The sequence below is a fragment of the Vanessa atalanta genome, chromosome 30 (assembly GCF_905147765.1).
Source record: "Vanessa atalanta chromosome 30, ilVanAtal1.2, whole genome shotgun sequence".
Lineage (NCBI taxonomy): Eukaryota > Metazoa > Arthropoda > Insecta > Lepidoptera > Nymphalidae > Vanessa > Vanessa atalanta.
The window spans coordinates 2,630,202-2,645,319 of record NC_061900.1 but is presented as its reverse complement, the minus strand read 5'-3'; the positions used below and the strand labels follow the sequence as shown (position 1 = coordinate 2,645,319).

At 34.6% G+C, this 15,118-nt stretch overlaps 1 protein-coding gene across 1 annotated transcript; it reads left to right on the top strand.

The window, feature by feature from the left end:
• On the top strand, nucleotides 1–13,677 carry LOC125075401 (probable serine/threonine-protein kinase clkA). Its single transcript, XM_047687141.1, has 3 exons — nucleotides 1–258; nucleotides 11,747–11,777; nucleotides 12,131–13,677. Exon 3 carries the CDS (start codon nucleotides 12,166–12,168, stop codon nucleotides 13,675–13,677), a length of 1,512 nt encoding a protein of 503 aa, XP_047543097.1. The 5' UTR covers nucleotides 1–258; nucleotides 11,747–11,777; nucleotides 12,131–12,165.
• Nucleotides 13,678–15,118: the final 1,441 nt, after the last annotated feature.

Genomic DNA, 15,118 nt, shown 5'->3' with positions numbered 1-15,118 from the left:
ATACGTTTTAAATTTAACTATATAACTCAACCAGAGGAGACGCAAAGATAAATGAACAACATTGACATTTATTTGACGCGATATAATTGGTCGTGATTTAGGCTTGCGGTATCTATACCGCAAGACGTCCACCAACCGACATCAGTGCACAAACTTGACGCGTTTCAACTTTAGTATGTGTTGGTGTAAGTGTCGTTATAGACTGTAAAAACTCTTCAAAGGTATCGACGGAGTCAATGGAAGTATGAACTACCTTCGGTAAGTAATTTTGTTGCTCAAATAGCTGTAATTACTTTTAAAATCATCAAATGTTTAAGTCAGTGGCGTAGCTAGGTGAGCAAAGGCTTCGGAGCGTAGAAAAATAATCGGGCCCTCACCCCCTCCTTTCAGACCCTCTTTAACTTATTTGCCCTTTAAAATTATAGATACGAAAAAAAACCTTGTGAACTGGGTCGAGGTTTTCTAACTTCAGGAGCTGGCGAGTTGGCTGACCCGCTCTTTTCAAAGCTTAAGTTACAGGGCCCCCTGAGCTCCGGAGGCCTGGTGCACTGCACCACCTGGCCCTACGATAGCTATGCCACTGGTTCAAGTATGGCTATGGCGTCATACGTATATATAGATCTTGATTAATCTGTGCCTTGTGGAATAAATTATAATGATACTAGCGATCCGCCCCGGCTGCGCTTGGGTGCAATGCTGATACTAAATATACTACAGAATGTCTTTATAAACAACGTTCACAACTTTTTCAGTCAGTTCAGGGCCATATTGATTTATATTAAATGCACAATGTATTAAATAAATATATAAACAATCGCCTTGAATCATTCTATCTATTAAAAAAAAAAGCAACTAAACGAACAAGTTTAACTTGTCAAAACGTCAATTAAAACACCAATGACGTGGCAGATCGAATACATATTAGCCAATCACGGGCGTTTAATTGTTAAATCATAATTTTATTAGCCAATCACAGGCGTTTAATTTGTAAATGATAATTTTGAGTTATGAATTTTTATTGTTTCCTTATTGTTATGTTCTAAATGTGAATGTTACGTCACTTCCTTATCTCTAACGTTTTCTTAAGTATCATATATGTTATGGAGCTCCGTAACCGTGACAAAGGCGAATATCCGAAATAAAAATTTAAATTTATCCAAAACAGTTATCAAATTCGATATATGAATTGTTTATTATGATTTATGTTTTTTTAATAGTTTTACGTCGCCGCGAATATTATTTAGCTGATAATTTTAATTATATTATACTCTAAATAAAATTATTGTGAATGTTAAAATGATTTTGTGGTTAAAATATGCACGGTATTGATTTTATAAGAATTGATTAATCGTGTAAATTAATTGTTAAAATTAATTATTTAGATACTAATTAGATAATGCCACTGCAACTCGGTTTAAATTACTCTTAATTGTTATCATTTAAAATTATTAATTATTTTATAAAAATAATTGTCAAAACCATTTTCTAATACAGTAATTTTATAACATCCGTTTGTTTAATAATGAACTGTTTCTGTTGTTGATGTCCGCCTCTGGTGGGGCGGGCGATTTAATAAAAGCGGGTTGATTTAAGTACGGGAGTCACTTTGCTACCGACTTCGGTAGAGACAACATTGTAAGTAAAACCTATGTTGGTTAAATAAGAAAAAGCTGCGTTCATTAAATAAAACTAACTATTTTGGACTGTTGCTTGTTTTGTTAATACTCACCTTTTTTAAATCAAATAAATGCCGTCGATATCTTAAAGTTGCTTTTCAATATAAACATAAAATTATTATAACTATAGCAGAGCCGATGACCAGAACAAGGTCAGCGGTTCTGCGTATTTTTTTTTTTTAAATAACTGTCTATCATAAATTCGATATGTATGTTATATATAAAAGAGTCGCTTTTTGTTTTGTTTCTGTGTGTATTTTTTGATTTAATTTACAAAATCCACAGGCTCACAGTTGCCAGTGACTTTTTTACATTTTACTGAACACCAGCAGATCTTCGCTGGACTTCGAGCTTGTCGTCTTCTTGGAAGACGTGGCCCACACTGACTTTTTATTTTTTATTTTAAAATAATATATAAACAATCCATAATAAATGATATATGATAATATATAAAAAAATACTGTATATAGTAGTTTTTTTTTATCCTATTTACTACAAACAAATTAAATACTAAAATATATACTACAAGATATGTCGTTTTTTATCTTTGTATAATTTTTTTTATGTTATATGTGGGCTACTTGATGGTAAGTGGTCACCACCGCCCAGAGACATTGACGCTGTAAGAAATAATAACCACTCCCTACATTACACCAATGCGCCACCAACCATGGGAGCTAAGGTGTTATGTCCCTTGTGTCTGTTACACTGGCTCTCGCCCTTCTAACCGGAACACAACAATACTGGCTACTGCTGTTTGTTGGTAGAACATCAGATGAGTGGGTGGTACCTACTCAGACGGGCTAGCACGAAGTTCTACCACCAAGAAACTAATTTCGTATTCGTAACCGTGTCTGAAATCGTTTAAGTATTATCTTAACTTTCTTCTACCTTCCGCCTATTAACCAAGGTTCAGCTTATCACCAAAATAATCTCGTGATATCCTCCACTAAGAATGTAGTAAACGTACTAACTTTAGTTTTCCGTCGAATTTCTTTGTTCGAAGTCAGATTTAGTCTTGAACAATGTCGCGTGTAAAAATTAGTTAACAGTTTGGAAAGCATTACTTATTGTAACAGCAGAAGAAGACCTTTTTTATGAAATAGTCTCACCACCTGATTGTAAGTGGTCACCACCAATAGACAATAGCTGTGATGGAAATAATAAGCATTTCTCACATGGCCAATGCGCTTTGGTAATTAAGTTATTATGCCCCTTGTGCCTGTAGTTACACTGGCTCACTCGCCATTCAAACCGGAACAGAAAATATTGCTGTTGAATATACGATGAGTGCGTGGTACCCAAACAGGCTTGCATCAAGTCATTGTTAGATATGTCGTCACGGCTCGGGGATGAAACCGACTCGTACGTCGTGACGGCAGACGTCATGATGTAATACTATGACGTCACTTCTCACCATCTGCTCTCTACTGTCCTGTGTGTCGCGTGTACTGTGTAAATATGTCGAATCAAAGTATAAAAATCTTTATTAAATATGGAAGTGTTACACTCGCTTATTGACACTCAAAAATCTACCACCGGTTCGGAAATTAACACCTCGGAACTGAGAAGAACCGGCGAAAGAAACTCAATGGTTTTTTTTTTTTATTTCACTTTAACAAGTATTGGTTTCATACAATACAACAACAACAATAATTTTTTGTTATTTGAAGTAGCCTGGACACGAACATCTTATTCCCAAAGTGTGTCCCAATCAACTAAGACTACATATTTAACTATATCCAGATAACTAAACATATAGGTCTTACATTAAAATTGTTAACTCGTCTTCTTGATTGAGGGGCCCATATCTTGTGGAGGCCCAAGAGCTAGCTCCAGTTGCCCTCTCCTAAATCTGGCCCTTGCTATGATTGGAGTAACAAGATAATTATGCTTATTTTATTAATTAAACTTTGATTTTATTAATTCTACTCCATATAAAATTTTTCTCTACGTATTAAACAAAGTCGTTTCAGTCTGTGCGTTTAGATCTTTTAAGCTGCGCAACGGATTTTAATGCGGTTTTCATAAAAACACAGAGCGATTCAAGAAGAAGGTTTATATGTACAATACACGCATATTATACCTAGTTGAGAAAAGCCGAGAATTTAAACTCTGAAGAAACAAGACTTTTGGATTAGGTTTGTTCAATTTAAAAGATGTATTATGACCCTTAATGGCCTCCTGGTGAAGGTACGGGAGGCTATTTAATAATTAATACATTTTAGAATTTTGACATTCACCGGCCATCTTGTGTAGGCCGCCATTTTGTTTAACATAGCACGGAACAAAACGATAATTCTAACAAAATTAAATACCTACTAAATCTTATTCAAGGAAACAACGTGAATTAATGCATTTAATCATAATTTAATAATAATAAAAATAATATTTTCCTTGTAGTTTAAAATAATTTATAAAGTATAACTTTAGTATAATTAATATTGTCATTATTTATTCCGAGCTAGATACTCGTTCCGGCTTTTCATGCTCAGAAGTATATAAAATAAAACTTTTATATCGTGATAAAGCACCGAGATGGCCGAGATGGTCCAGTGGTTAGAACGCGTGCATCGTAACCGATGATTTCGGGTTCAAACCCAGGCAGGCACCACTGAAATTTCATGTGCTTAATTTGTGTTTATAATTCATCTCGTGCTCGGCGGTGAAGGAAAACATCGCGAGGGAACCTGCAAGTGTCTAATTTCAACGAAATTCTGTCACATGTGTATTCCACCAAGCCTCATAGGAGCTGCGTGGGGGAATATGCTTTAAGCCTTCTCCTCAAAGGGAGAGGAGGCCTTAGCCCAGCAGTGGGAAATTTACAGGCTGTTAATGTAAAAAAAATATGTAAAAATTATAAATCACGCATGCGGAGCTGCGTAACCATAATCGAAACTATCAAATATCCGAAATTATAATATATCTGCTATTAACTGATTAAAAAAAATAGTTTAAACACAGTGTTGTACTTAGAGTAGGTAATTGTATTTTAAAGATATTATTGTTACGATTTTTTAATAATGTATACCTGAATTTATCCGAAACCAATTTCGTATCCGTAACCATATTTAAAACAGGTAAAATATTATTAATATATCCGTATTCATAACAAGACTCGGAATTGCATATTGCCTCAACGCGAGAAACCAATCCTAATTTTTTGTACCCCTGTAAGTATGACTAATCAAAGAATGTATCTTGGTACTCGCATCCAATGAATTGTAAAGAATTAGATAGATTTAACTCAGAAATAAGTGAATTAAAAATCAGTTTCCCTAATATATTTGAACCTTAATCGTTTAACTCGCTTTTTAAACGTTCAGTTTTCAATTACTTTTTTATTTAACTGTTATTTGTTTGTATCAATTTGATTGATTTTTGTTTTTCTTGTATTTGGTTTTATTTTATTAAAATGCGATATTATAATTGTTTGTTTCCCAAGTAAATAAATAATCATAACATCCCTGATATCGTAATGATTGAAGTCGTAATAACTTATTCTATTGTTTTAAGACAGACGGACTGTTTGCTTGAAATATAATATACATATCTTTTTTTAATATTAGGCAAGTGGCGCCATCTATTATCGTGTTAAGAAAGTTGATTAAGGAAATTGTTTACTTATTAAATGATAATAAGATAATGTCATTCGAGCGTTGTAAGTTAATTTTATTTACGTTGTTGTTTTATAAAATAATAGTCATATTAATATATTTATATAAAATTAATTTCGATTTGTAAGTAATCTTGCGACAATTTGAATATTAGTAACGCCATCTGTTGAAGATTGTCGGAACCTAAAAGACAATCAGAAGTAAGTTTTTGTTTAAACAAATTACGCTATTATCTTCGACTAGCTGCGCCCGCGATTTCGTGCGAGTTTGAATTTAATAAAAAAACGTGAATTTATTATTATTTTACATATAATTCTAAAATAAAAGTAGCCTAAGTTACTCCTTATTACATCAGCTCAGCCAGTGAAAGTCCCGTCAAAATCGGTCCAGCCGTTCCAGAGATTAGCCAGAACAAACAGACAGACAGACAAGAATTGTAAAAAAATGTTATTCAGGTATATGTACCGTGTATACATACATATGCATTTAGTGAAACGTGGTTATTTTAATATTACAAACAGACACTCCAATTATTATATGTATAGATATTTAAATATCAACATATAGAGATAGAGTGTCGCACTACAAAATAACTAAAACATACCAACCAGCCTTATTATCTATGTGTGCGTGACAGCTAATCTCGACACTCACTGAACGTCATACTATTTTACTAGTGTGCGTGTAAGTCAAATGTTCCGCCTTTTTTTCGACGCGTTCTCAGCTTTAATAGTCAATCATAGTATAAAATAAAGTCGCTTCCCGTGTCTGTCCCTGTGTATGCTTAGATCTTTAAATTACACAAGGGATTTTGATGCGGTTTCTTTCAATAGATAGATTCAAGATAAAGTTTTTTATGTGTGCACTGATAGTTTTAGAGGTTTCTAATGTGATGTCGTAAATAAGTACACTTTTTTCGCCTACATTGCAAAATAATGTACTACAATCTTGTACACCTTAAAAAGGCCTACAAAAAGTCCGCGATGGTATATGTCTATCTCTTAGGGATAACCCACAATAACCATTTTTTATCCTCTACTTTTTACGAGAAATAATGGCTTATTTTCGAAGCGATTTTAAGCAAAACAGCATTAATTCTTATCCAATAAAGTACCTTAAATACATTGTGCATTTAATATAGATCAATATGGCCCTTTACAGCGTGCGATTTAAATGAATATTTTCGAAGATATTACAGATTTAAAACGCAGGGACACAGCGGTTTGTATTGTCTAACGACTGAAAAACTGTGAACGTTGTAAGACATTCTGTAGTATATTTAGTATCAGCGTTGCACGCGTGCGAAGCCGGGGCGGGTCGCTAGTTACCATATAAACGTGCTATGTAACCTTATTCTTTAGCTAGTATTAATTATAGAGTCACGACTTCGAAGACCCCATATAATATTTTCTAGTCGTTTCGCACACGTTTTAAAGGGGGAATTGTTATTTTGTACTAACATACCTTAACAGGCGATTATTAAAAAAGAAGACCGTACGAAATTGATCCGTCAATGCAAGTTGAACGGAATTTATTAAAAAACATCGGTTTCATTTTTAATAAAATAAACAAACTTTTTTTTGTTGTCCGTACTCTTAGTCTTTTCACGCACACTAAGATATATTTTAAGTACGAACGTCACTCGTACTAATGCACGTTAAGTGTCAAATAAAAAACAATTGACAGCGAATTGACGTGATGAAAATATTCCTTTAAATTAAATACTGTATAGGGACCATATCGATCCATATTAAATGCACCATGTATTTAAGGTACTTAATTGGATACGGATGAATACAGTATTGCTTGAAGTAAAGGATAAAAAATGCTCATTGGGGGCTATCCTTAAGAGATAGACATATACCATTGGGGACTTTTTTGAAGACCTTTTCAAGGTGTACAATACTGTAGTACATTTTTTTGATCTATCTTGTACGGTTAGCCAGCGTTTGCAAAGTAAGCGCAAAAAAATGTGTTTATTTACGACATCACATCAGAAACCCCTAAAATTACCAGTGTTTCTCAACTATATTGTGCATGTATTATACACATAAAACTTCCTCTTGAATCAATCTATCTATTAAAAAAAAACCGCATCATAATCCGTTGCGTAATTTTAAAGATCTAAGCATACACAGGGACAGACAGACAGCGGTAAGCGACTTCATTTTATACTATATAACGAAGCTCCATGCTATTTAATCATCTTGTGTTGAATACGCCTTATTTAATAATGTTTTTTTAACGGACGATTTAATTGAATGAATCGGCAAATTTAAAAATACTTCTATAGATCTAACACGCGTGGGCGAAGCCGCGGACGTTGATTAGTACATCAAATGTTATTTATACGTTCAAAGACTTTCATTTAAGTGAACGTATTAACCGCAATGGACTTTCTACTTTACGTAAATCGTCTAATCTCTTCGCCTTCGCAGGAATAATCACATTTGATCACTTCTCTGTTCGATTCTTTTTAATCCAGCGACTCCCTTCCATCCCAAAGAGCGTTGCAAGCTCCTAAGGGAGATTCACAAGCGCACGCTTCGTTCGGATGAGAATTTAATACTCTCCATTCCTCCCCACTTTTCTTATTACTAAGCCCTTTCAAATATAAAAAATCAAAATCAGTTTATCTAAGTAAACTTCACAATGAAGCGTTTTTGAATCGTCGATATTTAAATACTCCAGCGAGAAGAAACGGCAAGAAGCTCGCATAGTTGCTCTTTTCAAATAAACAGATTCACGATGCTGTTTTTTTTACAATAATTAGTGTCCTGTGATGGTACCCGAGCCTAAATCCAGGTGTTTTTTTTCTAAAAAGTATTCTTTTAATGAATAATAAGATTTGTTTATTAATTTAGTCTTAATAAACTTTTTAAATTTAGTAAACGGTAAATTGATTATATTTCCCGGTATTTTATTTTATATGCGTATACCATTGCCCAAATACGTTTTCTGCACCGTATGCAAACGGAAAGTAGGGGATACAAGTTTACTGTTGAAGCTTCTCGACTTCGGAATACGTTACCATTAGCTAAAAGGCGCGCCCAATGATTGTTTAAAGGTTTTGTGGGCAACTTAGGAGGTCCGTGGCAGTACAATAAAACTGATTTGTAGAGAGCAATATTGTTGAATGCAATGAATGAATGAATGATAATGAGTGTTTATTTAGATAAATGTTTCGGGTATATTTACAGAAGTTTCGGTAGCAAAAACGACCCCTTCCAGAGTCTCTAAACTGTTTCAAATACGCAGTTTTTTGGGCATAGATGTGGTATGCGCTAGGAGTAGCCTGTGGAGTTATTTACGACGTAATGGTGGCGTGCAGATGTTTTATACGCTTGGAGTGGCTGCCCTAGTGTGCTGCTACAATTAGCTAGTTTTAAAAACTATCATGGAAGACTTTTATTTGTCGCTTTAATAAAATAAGCAATTGTTTTCGTTGCTTCTTTGTCTTTTTATTTATTTTAGTTTATCGTGTGTGTGTGTGTGTGTGTGTGTGTGTGTATTTATTTATATTTATAGTTATATATGTATTGTTATATTTTATATACAGTATATATAATATCAAAATTATTGCACGCCGAGATGGCCCATGGTTAGAAGGCGTGCATCTTAACTGATGATTTCGGGTTCAAGGGGCAAGCACGACTGATTTTCATGTGCTTAATTTGTGTTTATAATTAATCTCGTGCTCGGCGAAGGAAAACATCGCGAGGAAACTTGCATGTGTCTAATTTCAACGAAACTTTGCCACATGCATTTTATAAACCTTCCTCTTGAATCAATCTATCTATTAAAAAAAAACCGCATCAAAATCCGTTGTGTAATTTTAAAGATCTAAGCATACATAGGGACAGACAGCGGTAAGCGACTTTAAAAGTAATTTAAATGAATATTTTCGAAGATATTACAGATTTAAAACGCACGGGACATAGCGGTTTGTATTGTCTAACGACTGAAAAACTGTGAACGTTGTAAGACAATCTGTAGTATATTTAGTATCAGCATTGCACCCGTGCGACCACAAAAGAGAACCCTATTACTTACTTTTAATCGACTTGATCTAGGCTTCGAACTCAGGACCACAAGTGTAATAATATATTCACTTAGCACACAGTTTAAATAAATAGATTTATCATTAGGGCAGTGGGGCCGTTGGGTTTATTCAGTTGTGGCTGTGAACACAAAGCGGAGCCATGTTCTGTTTGAAGAATATTTGTTATTTTCAAATAATGTTATGCGTATGTATATATTAGAAATTCTAGTTATTATTATTCAAGTATATTGACTAGTGAGCCAGTGGAATTACAGGCATTGGGAATATATACTTAGGGATAGTGATATTTAGTTATTTTAGAAGTATGAACCGAGATGGTCCAGTGATATGCGTGCTTAACAGATGATTTCTGGTTCAAATCCAGTCAAGAACTATAGATTTTTCATGTGTTTAACTTGTGTTTATAATTTAATCTCGTGCTCGGTGAGGAAAATATCGTGAGGTACCTCCAGTTGTCTAATTTCAATGAGATTTTGCAACACGTGTTACCAACTTGCTTAGGAGCCTCGTGGTGAAATAACCTTTTCCTCGAAGAGAGGGGAGGCCTTAGACCAGTATGGGGACAACAAACTGCTTCTCTAAGCTACGTAAAAGTTTTCTTAAGTAGGTAATTTTTATTGGAGACAGTATTTTGATGAGCGATCGTTTGCTAAGGTACTGGTACAGAACAATGCAGACCGTTCTACGGAGAAGTCTTTGGTTTGATGGTGCCAATATGAGCAGGTATTCAATTGTCACAGCTCTTTTTTATGGCATTGGTTGGCGGACGAGCATTTGGCTACTTGATGGTAAGTGCTCACCACCGCCCATAGACAAAGGAGCTGTAAGAAATATTAACCATTCCTTACATCACCTTTGCGTCAGAAACCTTGGGAACTAAGATGTTATGTCCCTTGTGCCTGTGATTACACTGCTCTTCGACTTCGCTCCCGTCACATTCCAGTAGATAACTTTTGGTTTTCTTATGGGTAAAATACCTTCAACTAATTGCAGAAGACACGTACCTTGTAATAAGGGATGGCGTGTGCTTGGAATGTAGCTGATAGAATATCTCTTTAACGGTTACTCAACTATTGCGGAGAGGTGGCATGTAATAGTGTCCTGACATCAGAACCAGCGCAAGTTTTGTACAAATTAGTGAATTGTCTTTAAAAGAACTGATGTTATTAAGTTTAATGTTCTATTTACTATGAGTTCCGCATTTTCTTGAAGAAACAACCCTCTTCAAAATACATGATAAAAACCTAGGTTATATTACAGTATTACTCTGTTACGGTGTGAAGGGTGAGTGTGCCAGTGTAACTACAGGCACGAGAGACATCTTAGTTTCCAAGTTTGGCGTGTTGGCGATGTAAGGAATAGATAGTATTTCTTACAGCGCCACTGTCTATAGGTGGTGGTGATCACTTACCATCAGGTGGCCCATTTGCTCGTCCGCCAATCTATACCATAAATAAATAAGGATAAGCTTATAACACCAAGTATTCGTCTCCAGAAAGTCAATAAATCCTTCTAAGGGCAAGATGTCCTTAAAACCTTACTCTTAAAACTCCTTCCCATACTTCTTCCTTTTTTACTAAATCCTTCTCTGTCCAAGCAGTACGCTTGTGGAACTCCTTGCCCATAAATACAAGACGTGCACAATCCGTTGCTGCTTTTAAGAGGCTTGTAAAACGCTATTATTTGTCATTGTAAATCGTTGTACTTTTATTTATGAAATATAATAATACTTTATATATATATATTGTATTTTTATGTATTTGAATTTATTTATAAAACATATGTATTATTTTGTTTATACACGTATTTATATATTATATATAACATGTATTAATCGTATGTATGTATGTTATGTAGATACTTTATGTTTGTGTATATATGATTTAAAAGGTGTACACCTCCGAACCCCTTTCTTACAGTATTCAATGTCCTCTATCCAAAGGTTGTCTGGAAGAGATCGCTCTTTTAGCGATAAGACCGCCTTTTGTACAGTGTTTTCTATTTTGTTGTGTTGCTTCTTGTATTTTTTTGTTTCGGTGTACAATAAAGTATATTTATCTTATCTTATCTTATGTCCGTTTTTATGATAAAATTCTACAGAGATTTATAGCTTTGCCAAATAGCTGTTATTAATTTTAAGATTAAAATCATACTCTCGGTTCTCATATTATCTAAGGAACCTGCGGTATCAAAGCGACTCTTAATCTGTGGTCACGCAGTTTGCCTACGACGAAGGCGTACTGTTAGACGTTCCACAACAAAATTAAATTGTTGGTGACTTTCTGAAAATATGCAGAACAGTTCGAAACACGTAAACGTCAAACTATTTTGGTCCAAATGGACCATCATGTAATTGTATTCGTTTTGTAATTTTCTTTTTTATTCGACAGGTAATAGGCGCATTTGGATACCCTGCATCAGGTAATTATGTCATTGTAGGCGAAGTTAAAGGGCAATCTAATGTTAAGGGTCCCCTTACATCACCAATGCGCCACCAACCTTGGGAACTAAGATGTTACGTCCCTTGTGCCTGTAGTTGCATTGGAGCACTCTCCCTTCAAACCGGAACACAACAATACGAAGTGTCGCTGCTTGGTGGCAGAATATCTGATGAGTGGGTGGTACCTTCCCTGACGGTCTTGAATCCACCAACAATAAATCCAATAAAAAGGTTTCTTGTTCATTATTTACCTTCTCAACATTATATTACGAAGTTGTTAAATCTAACAATAAAGTATTTAGACCATAGATTAAACAATACATTTTCATTCTAGATCAAGAGACAAGCGAAGAAGATAGTTGTCTACAGATGACCACGGATAATGTAGAGAAAATAAATGATTTAGTCGATAGGATTTCGTCTTTTATAAACAAGATTAGCACGAAGTACGATGACATCGATTTGCGTTTGGTGGAAATCGCTGTTGATAAACATTCATTGGTTGAAAATAAAAAGAGTACTACAGTACATGTTACGATAAGTGATTGCTTAGAGGGTGTAAAGCGCACTGAATACATCGCACGAGATTCTAAATTTGAAGTCAATGATGATAACGATGTCAGTGATAACAAACGAGAAACAAATGAATACAGAGACGCTGCTAAAGGATTTGATGTAGAAGAATTCAGCGAAAGAGATTCTAAATTTGAAAATACTGATGACAATGATTTTAATGATAGCAAACAAGAAACAGATGAATACAGCGACGCTGCTAAAGTATTTGGTGAAGAAGAATACAACGCACGAGATTCGAAATTTGAAATTAATGATGACAACAATGTTAGTGATAGCAGACAAGAAACAAATGAATACAGCGACGCTGATAAAGGATTTGATGAAGAAGAATACAGCAAAAGAGATTCTAAATTTGAAAATAATGATGCGAACGATTTGAATGATAGCAAACAAGAAACAAATGAATACAGCGACGCTGCTAAAGGATTCGATAAAGAAGAATACAACGCACGAGATTCTAAATACGAAAATAATGATGACAATGATTTTAATGATAGCAAACATGAAACAAATGAATACAGCGATGCTGCTAAAGGATTTGATGAAGAAGGATACAACGCACGAGATTCTAAATTTGAAATTGATGATGACAACGATGTTAGTGATAGCAGACAAGAAACAAATGAACACAGCGACGCTGATAAAGGATTTTATGAAGAAGGTAATAAAAATAAATATGAATTTGATTCTGACTCTGTTGATACAGAAACTTATAATGATAAAGACACACTAAGCGATGATTTTAGTTCTTCGGAAGATTTAAAAGCCAGAAAAAATTATGATGACTTAACTGATATTAATGAGAGTATTAACAACGAAAACTTCAATAACGATTCAAAAGATACCGATGAATTCATTAACGAAGACTCTGATCGTTATTCTGGAAATTCTAAAGAGATTTTAGATACTAATGATGATATATTCGATACGTTTGATGATTTTGAAATTATTGGAGATGAAGATGATGATAATGACCCTAAAATAAATAACGATAAAACAATAAATAACAATAACGACTTAATAACTAATGATGAAACTATGAACAACCAAGATTTTGAAAGTAGTGAAGTTGAAACTGAAAATTCAGCAAAAAATAACACTGAAATCATTAAATTCATTAATTTCAACGAAATCAACAACTCAGACAACTGTTTCAAGAAGAGAAATAACACAAACGAAGAAGTTTTGCTTCTAAACGAAGATGATAAAGTCTTTTTTAGGGAAATAGAAAAGATACGCGGTTCGAAGCCGTTCTTTTTATATCAGCGTTTCTTTAACAATACTTTACAATTTTGGTTCGTGTAATGAATTCTAATCGTAATAAATAATTTCATTTCCAGTATTGTTTTATTTAAATTGATTTTTAACACGCTTATATCAGCTTCACTTGTAACTATGTATGTAAGAAAATCTTGGAATCTTAATTCGACCCACTTGCCGGTCTTCGATTAGGATGACATTTTGCACACGCTCCGAGTTCTGATGACAATACACGACTAGCTAAGAAACGTCATTCCGAATCCAATATGGCGGCCTCTCCAAGATGGCGGACTGGCTGTTATATGGATATCAAATGAAAGGGCTTGCTGTCAGGAATACGAAAAAAATAGTCATTTTGTAATTTTTAGTGCGTGCTAATAGCGTGTTTTTTAGTTTTTTAAAGTATTATTTTGTTATCATCAAAATCAAAATATGTATACAAGAAAAACTGATTTTTTAGTTTTGCCCGATTACGAGTTATTCAAAACAAGATTCTAGATGATTAAGAAAGCGTGGAACTAAACTTTTCCACTACCAGGCACGACATATTATGTAGATATGAAACTCTATTTAACTAACATGAATTTGTATTTTGAAAAAGAGTAACTACTGAGTTCCTTGGCGGTTCTACTCGGTGGAATCTACATTCTCATCGGTGATAGCTTCACTTAATATAGTTTGGAAAATGACGATTCAAAAGTGCTCGTGAAAGCGTGCTTGAATAAGGTATATTTTTAATAGTTGTTGAATACTAGTAATGTTCCGGCGATTTCCCTTCCTAAAATCATTTTCAACAGAAATTCTGAAGCAAATCGATGGTCAGCAATTAAGACGGGCGTCTGAGTTCTTATGTCTTAATATGGATAGTATTTGGTAAAGGCTTTTTGGCAACTGATGTTGTAATCAATCAGCCAAGTGGCGGACTATGCCAATCAGAGGCCCGGGGCGGGAAAGTGGAATGAGGCCCCCAGCTTTAAACAAATGTAGCACTTTGCAGTGTTCGTGGTCACGGGCAGAAAGTGCTCGAAACGTCGGGATGTTAAAATAATTAATATACGCGATTAAATCCGTTAAAAACTAGTTTTATTTCAATGTGTAATAATCGCGAAAATCTAAGACAACATTAAGTTTAATAAAATTTGGCATGACGAAAGGAACTCCAATGAAGGACATAGGTTTTTAAGTCTGTGTTTATTTTTTATGGCATTGGTTGGTGGACGAGCATATGGGCCACCTGATGATAAGTGGTCATCACCGCCCATAGACAAAGGCGCTCTAATATTAACCATTCCTTACATCACCTATGAAAAATATAATTAGTATAAAAATAATCTACATAACCTCTTATAGCTTGTATTACCAAGACATGATGTCAGTTGATGTTCCACTGTTGGGCTGAAGCAGACTAACTCTCCCCATTACCGTCTTTACACGGGGCACGTGCCCAGGACCCCCTGAGGGGGCTCGAAGAAAAATTCAGATTCCT